Below are 26,116 nucleotides of genomic sequence, written 5' to 3'. Positions count from 1 at the left end.
CACAATCCACACGTGTTGGTATGGATTGAGGTGTGTCAATATCACTCCAATACATATGAATAAGTTGAATACAAATGCAATTAAACAAGGCCTCAAGAGGATTCGAGGGGATTACCCTCTCCAATCCTCACCAAATCGAACAATGTCTAAATTACTTTCGTGTTTATACTATATACTAATAAATATGTCATTTACTTAAAATTATTTCTCGTATATCCAAATACTGAACCTTGCTACTAGAAGAACTACGGCTACCTAACAGGCAACCCTACTAGACCTTATTCCCTACGACGACCAGGTACTTCACACCATACTGTATTTGCCATGGAGTGAACCTTGCATTAGACGGGGTCTGGAAAAAGGCAGATAAAGAATAACCATTATTTCCAATTTCTCTATGGAAAACGAAGGAAGGTTGGAGAATAAGTGGTGATGAATTCAACTTTGGCAGGAAAGAAAGGTTGGTGTCTTGTTTGTAGCCGCCAACATACCTACTAGCTGGTCAATTTCAGGTGAACCAGTTCAAATCGATGCCGTATTAGCGTGTTACTTTGGACGATGAAAAAAGTTCAGCAAAAAGATTACTAGCCCACTTTGGCATGGCTCATCCAAAACGGCTTCACCGGTGAAGCCAAAGCCGGTGAAGCCAGAAAAACTGGCTTTTCTCGGCTTCTAGTTCATTTTAACCCCGGCCGGATTACAAAACGGCTTCACGCTACAGTGCCTCGATTTGCGCAAAATAGATGAAACCGAAGCCGGCATAAGCCATGCCAAAGAGGCCCTATATGACCACAGAAGAACTAAAGAATTCATGCAAGTTTCTACGAACTCCCATGACTTTCCAATGACATATGTCTGCTATATAGAGGTCAAGGATTCGAGCACCATCATCGACACTAGAGTAGAAACTGCTACTGACCAACCTTCAATTTCCAGCTGCTGTCGACTGAAAAGTCCTGCCTAACCGAGAAATGGGGGAGCAAAACTAGCTAGTAGCTTGCGTGTTTTATTTCTTACCAGGCCAGCAGCCCTCCGCGCCGGCGGTGGCCGATGAGCCCTCCCATTGCGCACGGCCGGCCGGTGAACTGACGATGATTGGGGCGAGAAGCCATGCTGGAGAAGGAGCGCACGTGCTGCGGCGACCAAGCATGCAGTGCAGCCAGACCAGCGGCGGCGGCCCAAGGGCCAAGGGCGCCGCCGACGTGTCGACGAGCACGTGCCCTGCTTCTCCAGCACGGTTTGCTCGCCCCTCCGCATGCACGATCGAGCCACTGCAAGCTCGCCGTGCCGAGGCAAAAGATGGAACGCCTGCTCAACGAGCTAGACCATGGGTCGCAGGGCATCGTGGCCCTGCTGGCACTCTGGCAGGCGTGTATATATAGGCAGCAAGATTGGGCGTAGTGGTGTGTGGTAGGAAGCTAGGCATGGGCGCGCGCATGGCATATTGCCATATTGGCATGGCTATCTATCTATCTCGAAAGGACGAAAGCGCCAAGCTTTTTGGTGAAAGGGAGGCCGGAGCCGGACCGCCGGACCTGCTGGCTGCCGCCGCCTCGGATGCCTTTGCGTTGCTTTCCATGGACGAGACGACAGACGAACAAACGGAGTGGCAGACCACCAAACCTGGGATCTCCATCCATCCGTGCCCGCCATCTCTCACCTCTTCCTCCCGGATCTAAGCTAAGCTAAACCGGGGTTAGTTTAAGACAAGCCTCTGGTTGCAGAGACTTGCAGTTGCAGTTAGTCCGCTGTCCCAACTGCGTTCTTTAACGTGATGACGCATCCAAACCCAGTGCAGGTTTACTTCTCTCGGCCGCTTCTTTAAATTTTACGACGCTTGCCCGTTTGTTCAAGTAAAAAAAGAGGTGACGACGGCGGCGCAAATGGTAGTTTAACCGGCCGTCGGCCCGGCCCTGCGACGGGGACCGTCGGTTTTGGCCCCCTCCCCGTCCTATCCCGTCCCGCGGCGCCGCGCAAGTTAACACGCTGCCTGTTGAAAACACCACGGCTTATCTTGATGGCGTTATCGCAACCACATGTGCTTAACCTAATTCTAATCGGCACACTTACCTGTAGCTCTTATCTTGTCACATGCATGCCTCTGCCTGCCGCCGGGCGCCGGCCAGAAGAGATGTTGTGCATCCACTCATCAGACGCGTGCTCGCCCGTCACCCGTACGTACGTGCCAACTCGTGACGACAAGTGAACCGAACAGATGGAAATTGGAATGCCGGCGAAAGATGACGACGCGATGCAGACAGAAAAAGCTGCTAGCTGATTGAGAGCGCAAAAGCTAGCGCAACGGTTGTTAGTTGCCGCTAAACAATTAAGGGCACGCGCAGCGCCCGTCGCGTCGGTGTCGTCAGTGGCCCGTGTGTCGCTGCTGTGCACCGCGTGTTCAAGTGAGATCTGAATTGATTGTATATTACTGCTCGTAGGAATTACTAATTCAGATGACGGAGACGATGAGCCAGCAGTTGAGCGGCAGCAGCGGAGCTCGTGGTGGCGCATGCGTCTGAGCACGCGAGTGCGGACAAGAGGCGGCGGGGGCCGGGGCCGGGGGCGGGGGCAGGGGCACGGCATGCGCGCGCGGGACAGCGACGGGCGGCGCTAAAGAAATGCACGCGCGCACGGTGGTTGTCGTGGACAGGGTATGTAGGGCGCCCCGCGTTGTGCGTTGTGCGTGCGTTGTGCGTGCATCATAGGCTCCGTTCGTGTGTCTTAAAACTCGGCTTGATCTGTTTCTTTTTTTTTTCTCTGAAATAGTGTTTTTCTCTCACAAATTTCTTCACATTCCTTCAGATTCTTTCAAATTCCTCCGAGCGAACGGGGCCATATGGTGGACGGTGGGTTCCGTTCTGCTCGGTTTGGTGCCTCTGAAGTCTGAGCTTTGGTGCAGTCCGGTTGGGCTTATGGAAAGTAGCAGTTTAGGTTTATATAGACCGCATGCTCTTTTTCGTAGCTAGACCAACCTGCCGTACATCAAGCTCGCTCAAAGATATGGCATCTTAGCCTCTTAGGTTTGAGCTACGATGGTCTGCCTGTCTAGTGTCTTCACTCTTCTACAGCCGAATCCCAAGTAATTTGACGTCTGTATGTTTTGTTGTAACGAATCACACATAGCACATAGCCCTCGAACCATTTCAGATTCTCAATTTCTCAAGCCAGTTTGGTTGTGGTGTTTTTTCCATGGGCATTTTGCAGTCATAGTCAAATTGAAGTGGTTGCCTAGCTCAGACATGGACTGACACGTGAGACTCATATCCACATGTAAAAATTCAATTAAAAATCACCACCACGTGGGATAAAATCAGTTTAGTAACATCCTTGATTTTTATGTAGTACAAATTTTTTTTTTCAAAAAATTTGCTTAAATACGTGCTTGTAGGTCATAGTCAAACTAACTCTTACTTTTCCTTCTTATCTTGATTCCTAACTCTCAACCCAAGTCTTTCTTTCTAAAGATATTTCAAAACTTGTTGGCAAGCCAAAACTTGAGCGTCTTTTGTTTTGAGCAACATTTATTTTAAACAATGTTTATTTTCAACTAATAATATTTTTTACAACTATTTTCAATCCAGGTTATTTTGGTCTATGCCAAAGGAACTTGAAACCAAACTTTTTAGAAGGTTGCAACTGTTTACCTTTTCAAACGTTTTGAACATATTTTAATCTTATATAATTTCAAACGTTTTGAAATTATTTTAATCTTATATATATATACTCATATGTTGTATGGCAATGCAAATAGTTGAAAAATGAATGTCTGTGATAGCAGAGATAACCTGAGACTAATAAGGGGGGCAAAAGAGTTGGATTTTCGGTTTTAAAATTATAGTCCATTTCAAGTTTAGTCTTGCGTTGAAGATAAAACTAGTTTAGCTTTACTACTCATCGGATACCCATGTGTCTTTTCTATTGGACTTTTGCCAAAACTCTCTAGTGCCTTAGATATCCTCGACGCTGGTGTCTCACCTGAGTTTTTTCTTCTCATTTTTGTTGTAGGTCTTTAGTCGTCTACATGGACCATAAGACTGTCTCCTAATAAGGAGACCCAAACTCAGAATGGATAGTGAGAGATCCAAAATCAACCTCCAATAGAGTACCTATACGGGAGACCTATTTTGGGTTGTCTGAGAGACACAACCCAAATATGGGTATCCTCTCTCCTGAAAACTCATTTGCAGAAATGATTCTCTTTTGGGTTTTGTTGTTGGAGAAGATACCGAATATGTATTGAACCTTTTACCTGTACCGCTACCCAAAGTACGAATATGTCTTGTATTTTAGGTGTTGTTGTTGGAGATAACCTAAGGGTGACGAGCCCCATCACTAGCGAAGCTTTGTTCTCTGTGAATATCTTGTAGGCGTGTGTTATAGATTAGTATATATTATATCTTTTTTTGAAACTGACTAGGTTTGTGTCCGTGCGTTGCTACGGGACAGCTAAATTTTTGTTTTAAAAACACACGTATCGCACGATAAGATAACAATACTGTGAAATTAAATACCGACGATAAAGTGACATTTAATTCAAAAGGCAAAGTTCGTGAAATTAACACATTCAAGAAGAGCACGGCGTCACAAGCTCACAAAATCTACTGTATAGAACTATCTATGATGCGGCTAAGATAATGTTTTATATCGGTAGGAAGAAATCTCCAATATCCATTTCTTTCGTGCGTCAATAATTCCACGAATAAGTTTCGCCGCATCTCTATACCATTCTGTACACAGGTTCGAGAATAGATGTAAATATTAGTTGTGAGAGATTATTATGAAAACAAATAAAGTTAGATCCCAGAATGACTTGGACAAAGGAAACTAAAATTCTTTTCAGCTAGGCTATCAATATACCCATACTTATGATCTATAGAAGAAACATCAACAGTTGAGAATCTAATGATCTACAGAATAAAAGCGCAGAGATCAGCTCAGTCAAGGCACTCCTTTAAGTGAGAGAATCAAATGTGGCATGGAAAGCTCATATCATTCAAACACAATATACCACAAATTTTCATGATAGTTTCTTCCAAAGCTTCAAAAAAACACCCCCAACCCTGAGCGTCTCCTACGGGCGACTCGAGGGTGCTCACTGGTGCCGCTCCTCCTTTTGCCTCCTCTCCGGCCGCCGCCGTCGCCCTCCGGCATGCGGCGACGGCGGCCCTGCGGTGGCCCGAAAAAGGTCACCATCGCAGCATCCCTTCCTTTCCCCATCTCTCACTCCACCCTTCTACCAACATACCTCTTATGCGAGCTTCTCCGGTGGGCCAGATTCGGGCTGCCCGGGGCCGGATCTTGCCTGTCCCTCGCCGTATCTGCATCGGTCGTGGCTGCTGCTCTAGCTGGCGCGTCGGATCTGCCCGGACGCGTCGGTGGTTCCAGCCCCCTCAACCTGGCCTGTGGTTGCGGCTGGTGTGAAGCTCGGTGACCTTTGTTGGACGGGGACGGCCGGCAGCGGGCTGGGGTGGCCCGCGTCGCCCCCTCACCGGATCTGCGCCTGTCTGCAGCGTGTTAGGAGCCATCGGCCTCACCTCGCCGGCCGGTGGCGGCGGCTTCGGCGGATGCGTCTGGCAGTGGTGGGCCAGCGCCTGTCGTGTCCGTGCCTCCCCTTGCCGAACCCCCATGGTTGTTGACAGCTGGTGCCTGGCAACCAGAGCGTTACCTGCCGGCGCGCGGTGGCCAGCTCTGGCGGCCAGAGATGCTGACAAGCGGTTCGTGCCGCTACTGTGGGTGGCCTGCTCCTATGGACATTCAGTATTTGGGTGAAAACCCTGCTCGGTTTCTTCGGGCCGGCGGCGGTGGCGCAGCCTGTCATCTACCTTCCTTGAGGCGTCGTCGAAGTTCCTGTTCGTCAGGGCAGGCTAGGTCGGGTCGAAAGACCGACTCGTGTACTTCTATTGGCGTTGTTGGCGTCTGTGGATGTCAAGGCCCTTCTTGTAGGCATCGTTGGAGCACTACTGCAGCCCATCTCTCGTCGCTCTTGCCGGAGTCGCTTTTTGTGCTGGGCCTTTGTGCACTTCATGCTCGTCTTCGCATTGGTCTATCTAGCCTGCTTGGTGTTGCCCTCATCGATTCGTTCTCCACAGCAGATGCTTTGCCACTGTCACTGCTCGGGCGGATACTTTGCCGTCTATGTCGCTTTCGTGTGCCCCCTCATGCTTACAGCTGAGGGCATGTTGGCCACTTTACCTTCACGGATACTTTGCCGCGTGCATGGCCGCCATAGTCTCGTCGCTTCTCGGTGGATGCTTTGCCACCGCAGCTTCATCTCTTTTGCTGGCAGCCATGCGTTGATGTTTGTTTCTCCTTTGCAGGTCTAGTCGTTTAGGTTCTTGGTAGAGGGACTCTCCCTAACGCCTTTTCTTTCGTTTATGTTGTCGTTAGGTTCTTAACCACTTTCTCTGTGGTTCTATAACTGGCACTTTGGGTTCTCCCGTAGCTGCTCTGTGTATGCCGTTCTTTCGACTCCTTTTCTTAACGAAATACGCGTGAAGTCTTGTTCTAGGAAAAAAAAAGATAGTTTCTTCCATCCATCTAGCAGAATAACACATGAATGTATACCATAGATAAACAAGTAAATAGCTTGTTTCAAGCATCAAGCAAAGTACACAGCAATGTGAGTGCTGGTTTCTTTTCTCCTGCACATGTTTACACAACAAAGAAAGGAACAAAAAAAAAAAAATCATACCAAGAACTCTCTTGTAGCTACAACTATATATAACGCATGCCTGGATGGTGTACTGAAAATGCAGTTGAAGTAGTGTATCAAAGGATGAAGAAGGAACGTTGCAGAACTAACACTGAGGCGTACGCCCTAATGATCAACGTATCATTTTTCCTTGGTCAGGTGCTCTCAAGTGTCTGTCGGTGTCATTCTGAGAAACCAGTTTGTAGAAGCTTGATATTTTTTTGGCTGCATAGAAAATGGAGATGCGAGGGCAGGTTTACTGATTATACCTTGATGGCCTGAATGTTGGTTTGTGGAGCTTCGTCACCCACAGCGAGTCATCCACTGAAACCAAAAAAAGATTCGAAGATGAAAAGAAACCTCTACTCAAACCAAACAGAATAAGAAGATCAAAAGAAACACTGAAAACATTTTTACTCGGCTTTACGGCAGGGAGGGAGAGCCCGCGGCGTGGGCGATCGTGGGGCGAGGACGACGGCACGGGCGCGGGCGCAAACAGCGACGTCAACGTCGCGTGTGTGACGATGTGTGCCACGAGGGCCTTCTCGGCGTCCGTGTCGGATGGTGGGCCCTCATGCCGAGGTCCTTGTGGTGGTGGGAGAGCCGGGGTGGCTGACGGCGTTGGCCGGCTTCGCGACGTCTAGCCGGTTGTACCTGGAGTTGGCGTTGGTGGCGGCCGACGAGCTCTCGGATGCAGGTCGATGCCCCGGGACTGCGCGTAGGACCACTGCGAGGTGAGGTGCGACGCGGACGCCCTGACGGAGCTGGACACGCGCGGGACCGCCCGCTGGTCGCTCGTGTTGTACCACGTTGGCCCGAAGCCGCCGCCGGTGTGCAGCGTCGTCGGCCTATGCACGGCCAAGGCGGGCGGCTCGATGCGGAAGCCCGGCACGCTGTCTTCCAGCGAGCTGTAGTGGTGGCTGGTGCTCTTCTGGTTGGCGCGCAATGACGAGGTCCTGAGCTAGCGCGGCGCCCTTGGAGTCGTCCCTTCCCGGATTGACGGATACAAAGCCCTTGCCTCCGATGCCCGCTGTGTTTTGCCTGCTGGCCTCCTGGCCTCGGAGCTTGGCGTCGTACTCCTTGCAGGGCGGGTACTTGGGCAGGCTCGCCTGATCACACGCCAGCGGCTTGGTCCTTGCTGTCCAGAGCAGAGGCCACCATGCCCCGTGCCGACGGCTCGATGGCGAGCAGCGTGTCCAGGAGTGCCAGGGCAGTGGGGGGAAAGTCCTTGAACGTCTCGGCGATCTTGCGCCGGTACGGCCGTTGCGGCTTGAAGAGCGTCACGTCGGGTAGCTTCGCCTTCGCCTAGTAGTCCTCGGACAGCGAGCCGCAGAGCTTGAAGATCTTGTGCAGCTGCTCGATCTCGGTCTGGCTGGGCATGATGGGCTCGCCCGCGAGCAGCTCGGCGAGGATGCAGCCGGTGCTCCTCAGGTCCACGGCGACGCGGTACTCGGTGGGGCCGAGCAGGAGCTCCGGCGGGCGGTACCATAGCGTGACGACGCGGCTGGTCATGGGCTGTGTCATGCCGGGGTCGAAGAAGGTGTCGACTGGTGAACCCGAAGTCGGCGATCCGGAGCACGCCGTTGTCGCCGATGAGGAGGTTGGAGCCCTTGATGTCCCGGCGCAGGACTCTGCGCGCGTGGCAGTGGCGCAGGCCCTCGAGGATCTGGCGCATGAAGCACTTGACCTGCGGCTCCGTGAAGCGCTGCCCGGACAGCGCGGCGAGGCCGGCGAGGTCGTGCCCCATGTACTCGAAGACGAGGTAGAGGCTGTGCGAGAGGCGCGAGGTGACGATGCCTTCCAGCTTGATCACGTTGGGGTGGTCCAGCCGCCGGAGGATGTGGATCTCCCGCAGTCCCGGGCCATGAACCGTACGCTCTCCGGGTCCATGTCGACGAAGCGCACCGGCTTCAGCGCCACAATCTTGCCGCTCTACAGGTCCCGCGCCTTGTACACGTTGGTGTACGTGCCCTGCCCGATCTTGTCCAGCCGCTCGAACGTGTCGGCACGCCAGGGCAGCCACCCTCGACGATCTCTTCGGCGACGGACGTCAGCCAGGAGGGCCATCCCGCGATGACGTGCTCGCCGGAGAACCCCTGCGGTACGCTGGAGATCACCTGCTGAGCCTGCGCGCCGCCGCCGCCGTCTGCGGCCGCGCTGTTGTTGTTCCCGCCGATGTCCACGACGCCCCCCTTGGAGCAGAGGCCGCCCATCGCCGACGGACGCCGGCCGTCGCGAGCGTTCCCGCCAAATCGATGCCAGCGACGCACGAGGAATGAACGCGCTAGGTTGGACGGCGGGGTTCGACGCCGGCTCACGAGTCACGACGCGTTGAAAACAAGGATGTGGTGGCGCATGCGGTCAGCACGGCGAGATGACGAGGGACCGAGGTAGAGCTGTGACTGGCGATGGACGAGGGACCGAGGGCGTCGAGGGCACGGGTCAAGGCGCGATAGCGTAACTGGCGGCGCGCGGTGATCGCGGGGTTAGTTTTTGCCGTGGAACTGCTCCTCCGTTTGTTAGGGTGATTGATTTTTTTCATGTGGAACTACTCATCCAGTTGTTATGTGATTGATGATTTGACTTGCCTTGCTGTCCATAGGTTTCCTTGCATGTTGCGCGAGCCGGAGGGGAAGAGAGCACGACCTTTTGAAATCAAGTGAGCGTGGTTTGTCGCAAGGGACGGATGTAGAGTGAGGGATACGAGATCGCAGCAGGTAGAATCATGGACCCACGTTGGAATGTTATACCAAAACGGTATCTACTCTTTACTCTTTTTAGTTGCGAGAGATTAGTATATATTCTAGATCCAGCGCGTATCCTAGTAGGTGTGTCGTGATGTTACTGCAATTTGTATAACTAGATCACCAGTGGAATTTAAAAGCTCCCACAAACACTAGCCCGACAGGTCCATCCATCTGTCTTACTAATTCGGTCCAGCCCACCTAAAAGCCCTTAACCGCGCGCCAACGAAACAAAAACGACGTAGCGAGAGAGCCCATCATCTCCCCCAAAACCCTAGAGCGATAGTTTCCGAGCTCCCAGTGCATTCGGCCGGTACGTACGTGCGGCTTCCCAACAACACGCCCCCCCCCCCGGGCGACGTCCACAGAGGATATTTGGGACTCCAAAGATGACTCTTGGATCACGTGAACACTCGGATGGATGATAAATGGAGCTATCTATTAAACATGGGTTCAGTGTTAAATTTATAAACGATCAATATTTCGAAGTTTCATTTTTGCAATTGTCTTCCCATGAGAAAATAGGATAGTTGGGACTCCAAATATGACTCTTTGATCACGTTGACACTCGGGGATGATAAAATATCCGTGTCTATAAACGTGGGTGCAGTGTCAAATCTCCAAATGGAGACCCCGCGCTCCACTGCCGGCGACGACGACCTCTCCTTTCTGGGCGGAGAGGGCGACCTCGCCGCGACAATCCTCGCGCGCCTCGGCGGCTCGCCGCGGGAGGACTTCCAGCACCTCTGCGCCACCGCCGCCGCCATGGCGCAGGCCGTTAGCGACCAGGGAGTACCCGCCACCCCCGTAGCCTACTTCGCCGCGTCCGCCGCGGCGCTCGCCCCGCTCGCTCGCGCGGGGGCCGCCGGCGCCGACCGCCACGTCGCCGGAGCGCTCCTCGCCTTCCTCTCCGCGGCGCTGCCTGCCCTCCCGGCTGCCGTGGTGCGCGCCCGTGGCCGTGAGGTCGCCGACGATGTGATGCGCGTGCTCGATTTCCCTTCCACGCCCGATTCAGGCGTCAGGGCGGGGCTTAGGTGCCTCGCGCATTTGATATCTGCGGGGGACAGGGCGAACTGGGAGGCGTTATACACTGTGATTCTGCGCCTCAGTACCGATCACCGGCCAAAGGTATGAACAAAGCTGATACTCTCCAACTGCTGCTTTCATTCAAATTTCGTTCCCGTTCAAACTAACTAATGATACTCCTCACTGAGTTTGCCAATGTATGGAACTTGATTGTATTACCGTTTCTCATTTAGCCAGATTAGAGGCTCAAATCAGCCAGCCAATTACTACTTCTGTAAAGTATCATTCAGTATCAGTGAGAAGTTTGAAATCATACGTCATGCCTTCTGTAAAAGTTGAGTCATGCCCAAAATGTGTAGTCCATTAACATTAAGCCAGTAATTCATGGTTTACTTTGGTGGGTTGTAGGTGCGGAAACAATCTCATTCATGCTTGCGGGATGTTCTCCTGAGTTTTCAAAGGCAACCAATTTTGGTTCCAGCAAGTGAAGCAATAACAAGATCTTTTGAGCGGTTTCTGCTGCTTTCTGGAGGGTCTAGTTCTGTAAATACAGGTGCAGCAGAGGAAGGCCCCAAGGGGGCTAAGGAGGTCCTGTATATTTTGAATGCTTTGATGCTGCCTTCCGCTTATGGCGTCGAAGCCTTCCAATACCATCTTGAAATATTTTAAACCACTGTTAGATTTGCATCAACCAATTTTGACAAGGAGTCTGTTGGACATTCTGCATGCTGTTGCTGAGAGTCCAACACTACAGCTAAAATCGGATGTGCTATTGGACCTTCTGTGCTCGTTGGGGCTGTCAGTGTCTTCAGAAAGAAAATCAGGAGATGAAATGGCTTCGATTGCACGACTTTTACATGTTGGTACTAAAAAAATTTACAAGCAAAACAGGGACATTTGTGTTGTAAAGCTTCCATTGATATTTACTTCACTTGGAGGTTGGTTCTTCTCATAAACTTAGCATTTCTTAATTGGTCGATGATGCTTACATAGATTGCCATGTTCATTACCTAACTTTTTTTTTGTTAATTGCTTGTCAGATATATTATCAAGTGAATTCGAAGAGGCGAGATTTTCTTCTGTGGAGGCTTTTAAAGGTTTAATAGATCACTGCATCGATGAAACCTTGGTGTCACAGGGAATTGCTTAGATGAAGGCCAGACATCAAGGTTTGAAATCAGATCCCACAATCATAGAGAAGATATGTGCTATCCTAGAAGGCTTGCTAGATTTCCGCTACAGTGACGTCTGGGACAGATCATTTCATGTAATTTCAGTGGCATTTGACAAGTTAGGTATGTGTTTCAGTACCTTAGCATATCCTACCACATCCATACTATTTTGTTAATGCATTTCATTCTGCATCATGTCATTGATTCTGTTATGATGGTGACAATAGATCATCGTTTTCGTTATCTATAGCTTGTTACTAACCTTAGAAATGACAGAAGATCACTCAATTAGTGGAGATGGCCATATATATATATATATATATATATATATATATATATATAGAGCCACATGGGCTATATGGGCCTTGATATACACTTAACACCCCCCCTTCAAACTCAAGGTGGAAGCGGAGGATCTGAAGCATTGAGTTTGATCAAATGAAGCCGATGTTGCTCTCGAGTTTGGGCTTTCGTGAAAAAATCAGCCAGTTGCAGCTCAGAGGGTACATACTGAAGATCAATTGTCTTCTGATGACAGTGAGAACGAGTGAAAAATGCATCAACACCAATATGCTTAGTAAGCTCATGTTTGACAGGGTCATTGGCAATTTGTATGGCTCCAGTGTTATCGCACAAAAGAGGTGTGGGTGCATCACAAGATATACCAAAATCAGCGAGTAACCATCGAAGCCATACAATCTCTGCAGTGGTAGTAGCCAGTGCTCGAAGTTCTGCTTCGGTACTAGAGCGAGGGACAGCAGCTTGTTTCTTGGACTTCCATGCAAGAGGAGAAGAACCAAGAAGAATGCAATAGCCTGTGATAGAGCGGCGATCCATGGGGTCACTTGCCCAAGTGGAGTCTGAATAAGCATGAAACTGAAGTGGACTATCGCAAGCATAAAACAAGCATCGAGATGATGTCCCCCTTAAATAACGTAGCACAAGCAGCAAATGGCCAAAATGAACAGAAGTAGGAGCACTCACAAACTGACTTAGAATGTGAACATGATGAGCAATGTCAGGTCGAGTAACAGTAAGATAAACAAGGCTGCCCACAAGATGCCGATAGCGAGAAGGATCCTAAAGAGGCATTCCATCAGTAGCACGAAGTTGCAAGTGCATATCCATAGGTGTGGCAGCCGTGCGATTATCAGTAATGCCCGAACGAACAATAAGGTCATGTATGTATTTTGACTGAGAGAGGTAATAGCCATTGGCAGAATGTGAAATCTCAATGCCCAAGAAATAACTAAGAGGACCCAAATCAGACATTTGAAATTGCACACCAAGTTGCTTCTTCACATGGGAAATATGTTCCACATCATCTCCAGTAATTAAAATGTCATCAACATATAGAAGGAGCAAAGTACGCCCACGTGGAGAGAGGTGAATAAATAGAGCAGGATCATGAGCACTAGCTGAAAAACCAGCAGTTCGTATCACAGAAACAAATCTCTCAAACCAAGCACGAGGAGCCTGTTTGAGACCATATAGGGCACGACGAAGACGACAAACATATCCTAAGGGAGCATCAACACCTGGAGGTGGCTGCATGTAAACTTCTTCATTCAAGTCACCATGAAGAAAAGCATTCTTAACACCCATCTGAGAGATAGCCCAGTTTGAAGTGGCAGCCACTGCAATCAGAGTACGAACGGTAGTCATATGAGCAACGGGTGCAAATGTCTCATCATAATCACGGCCTTGAGCCTGCTGAAAACCTCTTGCAACAAGTCTAGCTTTATATCTCTCTATAGAACCATCAGATTTTCTCTTAATCTTGAACACCCACTTAGATGTGATTGGCACTGCATGTGATGGTAATGGAACAAGATCCCAGGTCCCTTGACGATCAAGGGCAGCAAGCTCCTCACACATTGCAAGCTGCCATTCAGGGATGCTGGAAGCTTCTTGATACGTGGAGGGTTCATCAACAACAGCATTCACAGATGGAAAACCATACTTGTCAGCAGGCCCAATAGTACTACGGTCCCGAAGATTATATCTTGGACCAACCTATAACTCATCAGATAAAGCTTGTGACTCATTAGCAACATTAGAAACATCAGCAACGGGATCGTCAGGACTGGCTAGGGTGGTAGAGGTAGATGAAGGAGCAGTGGGACCTTTGGGACGACGAGTGAAGACATGTTTAATGGGTGGTTTAGATGGAGGTGGAGGTGGAGAACTCTCATGTGTAGATATCACATGAGGTGGAATGGAGGAGGATGGTGCAGGAACATCACCTCCAGATGAATTAGTAGGAAAACAAAGAAAGGAGGTGGACTCAGTGGGGGAATATGAAGGTTTAGTAGATGGGTTGTAAAAGAAAGGGCGATCCTCAACAAAATTCACATCACGGGAGAAACGTATACGACGAGAGGTAGGATCATAACACCGATAACCCTTATGCTCAGGACTATACCCCAGAAAGACACACTCAACAGATTGAGCGGTCAACTTGGTCCGCTCACGAGGGGGAAGCAAAACATAGCATGTACATCCGAAGACTCGGAGATGATCATAGTTTGGAGGAGTACCAAAAAGTACTTCACCAGGACATTTGCCAAACAGTTTGGATGAGGGCTGTCTATTGATGAGATAGACAGCAGTAGAAATAGCTTCGCCCCAGAAATGTGATGGAACAAATGAGGAAATGAGAAGTGTTCTGGCAGTTTCTATGAGATGGCGGTGTTTGCGTTCAGCAACACCATTTTGAGCATGTGCGCCAGGACAAGAGAGCTAAGCAAGGGTGCCCTCGAAGGTCAAAAACGGCGGAAAATATCAGATAAATACTCACCACCAGAGTCAGAACGAAAAACTCTGATAGGAGTAGAGAACTGAGTGTGAACCATGCACGCAAAAGATTGATAAATAGAGCACAGTTGAGAGCGATGTTTCATGAAATAAATTCAAGTATAACGGGAATGATCATCAATGAAAATAACATAATATTTATGACCACCCTTTGTAGCAAAAGGTGCGGGACCCCATACATCTGAATGAATAAGATCAAAAGGCCTATAGGATGAAGATGCAGCAGATGACACACGAGACGTGGATGTGGCTGAAGAAGGAAGGCGCAAGGTGTCCAAAACGTAGAGGCTAGGAGCACCTTTACGGCGATGGCCAGTCCCAATCACAGTCCCGCTTCGACGATCCTGAATGAAACAAGATGAGTCATCAAATCCAACAAAGCAATTTTGATCAGTAATTTGGCCTACTGATAGAAGATTCATGTTCAACTGAGGTACAAGAGAAACATCAGGTATAGAAAAATGAGAAATGCAAAGAGAACCCTGGTGAGTGATGTGACAGGATGTACCATCGGCAGTCTGAACAGAAGCACCATCCGTGACTGACTTGCAAGCAACCAAGTGGGACTGATCAGATGTCACATGGAAAGAAGCGCCTGAATCAAGAACCCAAGACGTCGAGGAAGCACTGACAGGTGAGGCTGCAGCAATAGAGACTGAACCTCTAGAAGTGGAGCCCGTACCACGACCACGGGCAGCACGACGGGCATGAAACTCAGCCAATTTCTGTGGGTGCTGGACAAAACAATTTTCTAGAGGATGACCAGTCCTACCACAATGCTTGCAAGGCTCTGAAGAGGTGCCTTTTGGTGCACCAGACCTCTGCGAGGCTGCCAACACACTATGAGGCACAGACACAGAAGAAGCAGACAGGGACTGAAGACGTGTTTCTTCTGCAAGTAAATCAACCAAGGCCTGTGCCATAGTGAGATTAGAGGAATTGTGAAGCAATCGAGTGCGAATGGAATCATATTCTGCCCGAACTCCCATAACAAATCTGTATGTAAGGAACTGCTCAATGAAAGTAAGTGCTGTACAATTCTCTGTAGCTGTGCATTGAGGTACCATGGAGATCAAAGAACCCATCAAACGATCAAAAGCGGAGTAGTACTCATCAATGGACATATCTTTCTGTTCAATGACATGAAGTTGTTGCATAAGAGTATGCTGAAGAGCACCACTATCTTGAACATATCGTTGCTTCAAATAAGACCACATGGGCTTCGCTCTTTTAAACTTACGAAGACTCATGATCATAGTTTGCTTAACACTATTGACTATGGCTGCCATCACTTTTCCATCATTGATTTCCCAGGTTTTAATAGCAGCAGCATTGCTACCATCAGGGTTACGAGCAGGCGGATCATCAGTCAGATGAAAATAAAAACCAACACCCCTTAATGCAGTCTCAACACAAAAAGCCCACTCTGGATAGTTCTGACCATCTAAAGTGATGTTGATAACAATGGCATTGATCTGTGATGTTGACATGGTTGGAAAGGATACTTACCGCTAACCAACAGGGAGACTGACAGCGAACCAACAGGGAGACTAAAGCAGGGATCAATCACCACCGTTGCAGAAGCAGAAGTCCTCTGTTTCCTCTGCTGTGCGATCCGGAGGAGATCGGACGATGTGCAGCAGCAGGTGGGCCGAGGAAGAGCCGTGCAGATGTGCAGGCCTGGACGTTGATTCCACAGAGACGAAGCGGACGACGTGATGCGCGCAGACGGCGCGTCGGATGGGACACGGACGAGTGCGCTGAAGAGGCGGACGACCGTGCGGACCGCGCGGACTTCGCGGGCAGACGACCGTGCGGACCACGCGGACTTCGCTGGCGGACGGCCGCGGGACTTCACGGGCGCACCGCGCACGGGCGCGAACGTCGCAGGTGGACGGAAGCGCAGGTACGGTGCGGCGACGGTCGCACGGGCCACGCGGACGGCGCGGAGCGATAGACCGTGATTATGAAAGACGACCGCGACGGCGGCCTGATAGGGATTGGATCATGGGGGGATTAAAAAATTGATTAGCTCTAATCCCAGCCCTAATCCATGGCTCTGGTACCATGTTACTAACCTTAGAAAATGACAGAAGATCACTCAATTAGTGGAGATGGCCATATATATATATATATATATATATATATATATATATATATATATATATATATATATATATAGAGCCACATGGGCTATATGGGCCTATAGGATGGGCCTTGATATACACTTAACATAGCTTAGCTGTATTGGAGATTTGGAGTTCCTAGTCTTATCTGGTCACAACTCACAAAGGCACCATGTTTTTATTCTTGGGCTCCGATATTTGTAAAATTAAACTAACTTGCTATGTCCATTTTTTTGGATGAAAATTTGATTATTTTATTTCTTTTACTTCTGCTAGTTAGATACTTGTTATTAATAGGGGCCATGAGTTCCTGAGCTGAGATCTATGACATTTATATAAAAACAGGTGAGTTTTCAGCTGACCTATTGCCGGAAGCAGTCAGGAACTTGGCCGACATGCAAAACTTGTCAGATGACGACTTTTCCTTCCGGAAGCAGGTACCTTTTTCCCGTAACTACACAGACAGTTAAATCCTCCTTGCTTAGTTACCTTACCAACTATAAGAATATATACTTCCTCCAGTAACAAATAAGTGTAGTCAACCAAACTTTGAGTAGATTACTTTTAATGTATTTACTTGGACTTTTTGAAAATGACACAAGTAGGTTTGTCTTGGAAAATAGTTTGACAAAGTATAATTTTCCTGTGTTCTATATGAAAGCAATGGAGATTGTGTGGAATAGTAGATTGATTAGGGTATACAAGGTATACAAATATATAGGCAGCCCTTGGGAGAGGTTTATAGAAACAGAACCAATCAAGCGATAACCTGCCTATCCTAATCTATCTAGGCACGGCAGGAAGCCGGCCTGGGCCTGGTGCACAGCCATAGGAGGCCCATACACACGTACACAGCACATACATATCTAACACTTCCCCGCAGTCTGATCGTCAGGAGCCTGAATGTTCAGACTGGACCTGAACTCCGTGAACACCGAAGAAGGCAGGCCTTTGGTGAAGATGTCGGCGTACTGAGAGCTCGTCGGAACGTGAAGAACGCGGACATCACCTGTAGCAACGCGCTCACGAACAAAGTGTAGATCAATCTCCACGTGTTTGGTGCGCTAATGCTGAACGGGGTTCGAAGACATGTAAACAGTGCTGATGTTATCACAGTAAACAAGGGCGGTGCGACACAGAGGAACGTGCGCTCAACAAGGAGTTGGCGCAACCAAGAGACCTCGGCAACGGCATTGGCAACCGCCCGATACTCGGCCTCGGCACTCGAGCGAGAGACTGCATTCTGACGCTTGGATGACCAGGAGACCAAGTTATCGCCCAAGAAGACCACATACCCGGAAGTGGACTTTCGGGTGTCTGGGCAGTCTGCCCAATCAGCATCGGAGTAGACCAGCAAATCCGATTGAGTAGTGGGCCGTAGAAGCAAACCCAAGTGAAGAGTGCCACGAATATACCGCAGAATGCGCTTCAAAGCAGCAAGATGCGGCTCTCGAGGATCATGCATGTGGAGACAGACCTGCTGAACATCATAAGCAATATCTGGGCGAGTGAAGGTAAGATACTAGAGAGCACCAGTGAGGATTCGAAAATCAGTCCCATTGACAAGGGGGGCACCTTCAGCAACAGGCGCTGTACACTCAGCAGCAGCAGCAGGCGCAGCTGCAGAGCCTCCAGACGCCCCTTCTAGGGCAGCAGGCGCCCTACCTGGGGCAGCAGGGGCCACAGGTGCCCTAAATAGTAGATTGATTAGGGTATACAAGGTATACAAATATATAGGCAGCCCTTGGGAGAGGTTTATAGAAACAGAACCAATCAAGGGATAACCTGCCTATCATAATCTATCTAGGCACGGCAGGAAGCCGGCCTGGGCCTGGCGCACAGCCACAGGAGGCCCATACACACACAGCACATACATATCTAACACTCCCCCGTAGTCTGATCGTCGAGAGCCTGAACGTTCAGACTGGACCTGAACTCTGTGAACACCGAAGAAGGCAGGCCTTTGGTGAAGATGTCGGCGTACTGAGAGCTCGTCAGAACATGAAGAACACAGACATCACCTGTAGCAACGCGCTCATGAACAATGTGTAGATCAATCTCCACATGTTTGGTGCGCTCATGCTAAACGGGGTTCGAAGACATGTAAACAGTGCTGATGTTATCACAGTAAACAAGGGCGGTGCGACGCAGAGGAACATGCAGCTCAACAAGGAGTTGGCGCAACCAAGAGACCTCGGCAACGGCATTGGCAACCGCCCGATACTCGGCCTCGGCACTCGAGCGAGAGACTGCATTCTGACGCTTGGATGACCAGGAGACCAAGTTATCGCCCAAGAAGACCGCATACCCGGAAGTGGACTTTCGGGTGTCTAAGCAGCTAGCCCAATCAGCATCGGAGTAGACCAGCAAATCCGATTGAGTAGAGGGCCGTAGAAGCAAACCCAAGTGAAGAGTGCCACGAATATACCGCAGAATGCGCTTCAAAGCAGCAAGATGCGGCTCTCGAGGATCATGCATGTGGAGACAGACCTGCTGAACAGCATAAGCAATATCTAGGCGAGTGAAGGTGAGATACTGGAGAGCACCAGTGAGGCTTCGAAAATCAGTCCCATTGACAAGGGGGGCACCTTCAGCAGCAGGCGCTGTATGCTCAGCAGCAGCAGCAGATGCAGCTGCAGAGCCTCCAGACACCCCTTCTAGGGCAGCAGGCGCCCTACCTAGGGCAGCAGGCGCCACAGGTGCCCTGAATAGTAGATTGATTAGGGTATACAAGGTATACAAATAAATAGGCAGCCCTTGGGAGAGGTTTATAGAAACAGAACCAATCAAGGGATAACTTGCCTATCCTAATCTATCTAGGCACGGCAGGAAGCCGACCTGGGCCTGGCGCACAGCCACAGGAGGCCCATACACATGCACACAGCACATATATATCTAACACTCCCCCGTAGTCTGATTGTCGGGAGCCTGAACGTTCAGATTGGATCTGAACTCCGTGAACACCGAAGAAGGCAGGCCTTTGGTGAAGATGTCGGTGTACTGAGAGCTCGTCGGAACGTGAAGAACGCGGACATCACCTGTAGCAACGCACTCATGAACAAAGTGTAGATCAATCTCCACGTGTTTGGTGCGCTGATGCTGAACGGGGTTCGAAGACATGTAAACAGTGCTGATGTTATCACAGTAAACAAGGGCGGTGCGACGCAGAGGAACGTGCAGCTCAACAATGAGTTGGCGCAACCAAGAGACCTCGGCAACGACATTGGCAACCGCCCGATACTCGGCCTCGGCACTCGAGCGAGAGACTGCATTCTGATGCTTGGATGACCAGGAGACCAAGTTATCGCCCAAGAAGGCCGCATACCCGGAAGTGGACTTTCGGGTGTCTGGGCAGCCAGCCCAATCAGCGTCGGAGTAGACCAGCAAATCCGACTGAGTAGAGAGCCGTAGAAGCAAACCCAAGTGAAGAGTGCCACGAATATACTGCAGAATGCGCTTCAAAGCAGCAAGATGCGGCTCTCGAGGATAATGCATGTGGAGACAGACCTGCTGAACAGCATAATCAATATCTGGGCGAGTGAAGGTGAGATACTGGAGAGCACCAGTGAGGCTTCGAAAATCAGTCCCATTGACAAGGGGGGCACCTTCAGCAGCAGGCGCTGTACGCTCAGCAGCAGCAGCAGGCGCAGCTGCAGAGCCTCCAGACGCCCGTTCTAGGGCAGCAGGCGCCACAGGTGCCCTGAATAGTAGATTGATTAGGGTATACAAGGTATACAAATATATAGGCAGCCCTTGAGAGAGGTTTATAGAAACAGAACCAATCAAGGGATAACCTGCCTATCATAATCTATCTAGGCACGGCAGGAAGCCGGCCTGAGCCTGGCGCACAGCCACAGGAGGCCCATACACACGCACACAGCACATACATATCTAACACTCCCCCGCAGTCTGATCGTCGGGAGCCTGAACGTTCAGACTGGACGTGAACTCCGTGAACACCGAAGAAGGCATGCCTTTGGTGAAGATGTCGGCGTACTGAGAGCTCGTCGGAACGTGAAGAACGCGGACATCACCTGTAGCAACGCGCTCACGAACAAAGTGTAGATCAATCTCCACGTGTTTGGTGCGCTGATGCTGAACGGGGTTCAAAGACATGTAAACAGTGCTGATGTTATCACAGTAAACAAGGGCGGTGCGACGCAGAGGAACGTGCAGCTCAACAAGGAGTTGGCGCAACCAAGAGACCTTGGCAACGGCATTGGCAACCGCCCGATACTCGGCCTTGGCACTCGAGCGAGAGACTGCATTCTGACGCTTGGATGACCAGGAGACCAAGTTATCGCCCAAGAAGACCGCATACCCGGAAGTGGACTTTCGGGTGTCTGGGCAGCTAGCCCAATCAGCGTCGGAGTAGACCAGCAAATCCGACTGAGTAGAGGGCCGTAGAAGCAAACCCAAGTGAAGAGTGCCACGAATATACCGCAGAATGCGCTTCAAAGCAGCAAGATGCGGCTCTCGAGGATCATGCATGTGGAGACAGACCTGTTGAACATCATAAGCAATATCTGGGCGAGTGAAGGTAAGATACTAGAGAGCACCAGTGAGGATTCGAAAATCAGTCCCATTGACAAGGGGGGCACCTTCAGCAACAGGCGCTGTACACTCAGCAGCAGCAGCAGGCGCAGCTGCAGAGCCTCCAGACGCCCCTTCTAGGGCAGCAGGCGCCCTACCTGGGGCAGCAGGGGCCACAGGTGCCCTAAATAGTAGATTGATTAGGGTATACAAGGTATACAAATATATAGGCAGCCCTTGGGAGAGGTTTATAGAAACAGAACCAATCAAGGGATAACCTGCCTATCATAATCTATCTAGGCACGGCAGGAAGCCGGCCTGGGCCTGGCGCACAGCCACAGGAGGCCCATACACACACAGCACATACATATCTAACACTCCCCCGTAGTCTGATCGTCGAGAGCCTGAACGTTCAGACTGGACCTGAACTCTGTGAACACCGAAGAAGGCAGGCCTTTGGTGAAGATGTCGGCGTACTGAGAGCTCGTCAGAACATGAAGAACACGGACATCACCTGTAGCAACGCGCTCATGAACAATGTGTAGATCAATCTCCACATGTTTGGTGCGCTCATGCTAAACGGGGTTCGAAGACATGTAAACAGTGCTGATGTTATCACAGTAAACAAGGGCGGTGCGACGCAGAGGAACATGCAGCTCAACAAGGAGTTGGCGCAACCAAGAGACCTCGGCAACGGCATTGGCAACCGCCCGATACTCGGCCTCGGCACTCGAGCGAGAGACTGCATTCTGACGCTTGGATGACCAGGAGACCAAGTTATCACCCAAGAAGACCGCATACCCGGAAGTGGACTTTCGGGTGTCTAAGCAGCTAGCCCAATCAGCATCGGAGTAGACCAGCAAATCCGACTGAGTAGAGGGCCGTAGAAGCAAACCCAAGTGAAGAGTGCCACGAATATACCGCAGAATGCGCTTCAAAGCAGCAAGATGCGGCTCTCGAGGATCATGCATGTGGAGACAGACCTGCTGAACAGCATAAGCAATATCTAGGCGAGTGAAGGTGAGATACTGGAGAGCACCAGCGAGGCTTCGAAAATCAGTCCCATTGACAAGGGGGGCACCTTCAGCAGCAGGCGCTGTACGCTCAGCATCAGCAGCAGATGCAGCTGCAGAGCCTCCAGACACCCCTTCTAGGGCAGCAGGCGCCCTACCTAGGGCAGTAGGCGCCACAGGTGCCCTGAATAGTAGATTGATTAGGGTATACAAGGTATACAAATATATAGGCAGCCCTTGGGAGAGGTTTATAGAAACAGAACCAATCAAGGGATAACCTGCCTATCCTAATCTATCTAGGCACGGCAGGAAGCCGGCCTGGGCCTGGCGCACAGCCACAGGAGGCCCATACACACGCACACAGCACATATATATCTAACACTCCCCCGCAGTCTGATTGTCGGGAGCCTGAACGTTCAGATTGGATCTGAACTCCGTGAACACCGAAGAAGGCAGGCCTTTGGTGAAGATGTTGGTGTACTGAGAGCTCGTCGGAACGTGAAGAACGCGGACATCACCTGTAGCAACGCACTCATGAACAAAGTGTAGATCAATCTCCACGTGTTTGGTGCGCTGATGCTGAACGGGGTTCGAAGACATGTAAACAGTGCTGATGTTATCACAGTAAACAAGGGCGGTGCGACGCAGAGGAACGTGCAGCTCAACAATGAGTTGGCGCAACCAAGAGACCTCGGCAACGACATTGGCAACCGCCCGATACTCGGCCTCGGCACTCGAGCGAGAGACTGCATTCTGATGCTTGGATGACCAGGAGACCAAGTTATCGCCCAAGAAGGCCGCATACCCGGAAGTGGACTTTCGGGTGTCTGGGCAGCCAGCCCAATCAGCGTCGGAGTAGACCAACAAATCCGACTGAGTAGAGAGCCGTAGAAGCAAACCCAAGTGAAGAGTGCCACGAATATACTGCAGAATGCGCTTCAAAGCAGCAAGATGCGGCTCTCGAGGATAATGCATGTGGAGACAGACCTGCTGAATAGCATAATCAATATCTGGGCGAGTGAAGGTGAGATACTGGAGAGCACCAGTGAGGCTTCGAAAATCAGTCCCATTGACAAGGGGGGCACCTTCAGCAGCAGCAGGCGCAGCTGCAGAGCCTCCAGACGCCCGTTCTGGGGCAGCAGGCGCCACAGGTGCCCTGAATAGTAGATTGATTAGGGTATACAAGGTATACAAATATATAGGCAGCCCTTGAGAGAGGTTTATAGAAACAGAACCAATCAAGGGATAACCTGCCTATCATAATCTATCTAGGCACGGCAGGAAGCCGGCCTGAGCCTGGCGCACAGCCACAGGAGGCCCATACACACGCACACAGCACATACATATCTAACACTCCCCCGCAGTCTGATCGTCGGGAGCCTGAACGTTCAGACTGGACGTGAACTCCGTGAACACCGAAGAAGGCATGCCTTTGGTGAAGATGTCGGCGTACTGAGAGCTCGTCGGAACGTGAAGAACGCGGACATCACCTGTAGCAACGCGCTCACGAACAAAGTGTAGATCAATCTCCACGTGTTTGGTGCGCTGATGCTGAACGGGGTTCAAAGACATGTAAACAGTGCTGATGTTATCACAGTAAACAAGGGCGGTGCGACGCAGAGGAACGTGCAGCTCAACAAGGAGTTGGCGCAACCAAGAGACCTTGGCAACGGCATTGGCAACCGCCCGATACTCGGCCTTGGCACTCGAGCGAGAGACTGCATTCTGACGCTTGGATGACCAGGAGACCAAGTTATCGCCCAAGAAGACCGCATACCCGGAAGTGGACTTTCGGGTGTCTGGGCAGCTAGCCCAATCAGCGTCGGAGTAGACCAGCAAATCTGACTGAGTAGAGGGCCGTAGAAGCAAACCCAAGTGAAGAGTGCCACGAATATACCGCAGAATGCGCTTCAAAGCAGCAAGATGCGGCTCTCGAGGATCATGCATGTGGAGACAGACCTGCTGAACAGCATAAGCAATATCTGGGCGAGTGAAGGTGAGATACTGGAGAGCACCAGTGAGGCTTCGAAAATCAGTACCATTGACAAGGGGGGCACCTTCAGCAGCAGGCGCTGTACGCTCAGCAGCAGCAGCAGGCGCAACTGCAGAGCCTCCAGACGCCCCTTCTGGGGCAGCAGGTGCCCTACCTGGGGCAGCAGGTGCCCTACCTGGGGCAGCAGGCGCCACAAGTGCCCTGAATAGTAGATTGATTAGGGTATACAAGGTATACAAATATATAGGCAGCCCTTGGGAGAGGTTTATAGAAACAGAACCAATCAAGGGATAACCTGCCTATCCTAATCTATCTAGGCACGGCAGGAAGCCGGCCTGGGCTTGGCGCATAGCCACAGGAGGCCCATACACACGCACACGGCACATACATATCTAACACTATAAATATGTTACAAAAATTTATAACTCAAAGTCGTGTTTTGGAAATCTCCCCCATGGCCCCATTGTCCAAATTTTGACTTATTGTGACTGGAGGGAGTATGTTTGCTGGTAAAGGATATGGGGTTTGTCAAAATGTTGCTTAGGGGAATCAATGAATCATGGCTGTTGTGCACTAGTGCTATCTTGTTGTGGTTAAAATATATTCCTAAGGGAATGGATGGCAGATAATGCTGTGCAGTGTGCACTTTCATGGCCTTCATACTGCAATAATTTATTTGGTCTTTGATTAGTGAATCTCTTCCTTCCATTCTGCAGTTTGATGCATGTCTTGGTTCAGCGATTGCAGCAATGGGGCCAAAGAATGTTCTTGAAATTCTCCAGATTCAGTCAATATGTGATGAAAATGTATGGATTCTCCCTATTATGGAGAAGCACATTGTTGGTGCCAGTTTACAATTTTTCTTAAGAGATACTCTGGGTATGGTTAGAGCCATCGAGAAAAGCATTCCTAAGGTATTTGGTATTCATTGAAAATTCTCTGCTTTACAAGAATGACTTGATTTTGGACTGAGCTCTTACTGTGTGCACTCTCACTATGTTTTGAATATATCAACTGAGCAGCTTTTGAAGAATGACAAACTTTTCTCTGCCAAGAGAGCTGGAGGTTATGTGTATTCTCTGTGGTCTTTGTTACCATCTTGTTGCAACTACTCATGTGACACGTCAAGCAATTTTAGAGCTTTACAAGATGTGTTATGTGACACTCTCCAGAACCAACCTGACTTGCGTGGCATTGTTTGCTCCAGTATTCAGGTGTTTCTCACGGTCTCATTTCTGTTCCACAAATTGTTTGCCCTTCTGAATGTCTTCTATATTTATCTTGTGTTCTTTGTAGGTTTTAATCAAACAAAACAAAGAAGCTCTGTCGGTTTCTAGGGAAGAGGACATTCTCGCTGATGATGAAATAAGCAAATCTGAAAGAAGAGCAAAGGGACATTATACTCAAAATCTGGCAGAGAAAAACTTGAAAGCGATACGTGCTTTCTCTTCGAAGCTTCTGGAAGTACTTTGTTCTATATTCTTGATGTGTTCGAATGATGCTATTGGATTATTGCAGGTACATTATCTAATTTCTTCTTTGAAAATAATTTCTGATCATATTGCTGTGGTTGAGTCATCGAGACTGGAGAGAAACATTTTCCTAGCTAAAGACACTTTAAGCTTCTATATTTTTCTGGGAACTATTTGTTTTGGCTTCTTGAGTTGGTATGTTAAAGAGCATATTTTCTTTGGTAGGGATGCTGATTATAGCCCCTCACAATTTCATCATATCCTCATACCTCAACGACGTCACTTGAAATTCGACAGTGAAACTCTAATTTCTGTGCGCTGATTGTTAGAAACTATTCCTTTTGGAACCAAATTGTTATCAATTTTTTTTCTCATTATTCAAAATCTTGTTTTAATGTGTTATGTGTCTACTGCAATGTCAGTCTGGTAATTCAGTGTGTTGTGTAGATTTGGCGTCTGCTCGCCATCCCCGTGCCATACGGTGGGTCTGTGCGTAGCATGGACAGCCCAGCAGGCCGCGGCCAGTTCA

The 26,116-nt window shown here is 49.8% G+C and overlaps 2 protein-coding genes and 1 pseudogene across 2 annotated transcripts; 1 reads left to right on the top strand and 2 right to left on the bottom strand.

Annotated features, from left to right (window-relative positions):
- Positions 1-6,533: 6,533 nt before the first annotated feature.
- LOC136464650 (probable serine/threonine-protein kinase At1g54610) lies at positions 6,534-9,076 on the bottom strand (annotated as a pseudogene).
- On the top strand, positions 9,066-25,047 carry LOC136466218 (uncharacterized). Its single transcript, XM_066464641.1, is given in 7 exon segments — positions 9,066-9,081; positions 10,046-10,563; positions 10,870-11,072; positions 11,074-11,399; positions 11,502-11,756; positions 16,922-17,013; positions 24,832-25,047. Coding segments are annotated over 7 exon segments (1,626 nt in total).
- LOC136464649 (uncharacterized) lies at positions 14,751-15,756 on the bottom strand. The gene is made up of 2 exons (XM_066463609.1): positions 15,046-15,756; positions 14,751-14,794 (listed from the first exon to the last, which is right to left on the bottom strand). The coding sequence occupies exons 1-2, from the start codon at positions 15,737-15,739 to the stop codon at positions 14,751-14,753; spliced, it is 738 nt and encodes a 245-aa protein (XP_066319706.1). The 5' UTR covers positions 15,740-15,756.
- Positions 25,048-26,116: the final 1,069 nt, after the last annotated feature.

The sequence above is a fragment of the Miscanthus floridulus genome, chromosome 7, assembly GCF_019320115.1.
Source record: "Miscanthus floridulus cultivar M001 chromosome 7, ASM1932011v1, whole genome shotgun sequence".
NCBI classification, from domain to species: domain Eukaryota; kingdom Viridiplantae; phylum Streptophyta; class Magnoliopsida; order Poales; family Poaceae; genus Miscanthus; species Miscanthus floridulus.
The sequence above is the reverse complement of the archived record's forward strand: the minus strand, read 5'-3'. Positions and strand labels throughout refer to the sequence as shown.

What these genes read in the sequence shown, in the direction of transcription:
- LOC136464649 (XM_066463609.1), bottom strand. Translation starts at nt 15,739, where the DNA reads ATGGCAGCCATAGTCAATAGTGTTAAGCAAACTATGATCATGAGTCTT. An exon ending in GTCTTGGGTTCTTGATTCAG is followed by an intron (nt 14,795 to 15,045) that starts GCGCTTCTTTCC and finishes TGTTTCATTCAG; the next exon opens with GATCGTCGAAGCGGGACTGT.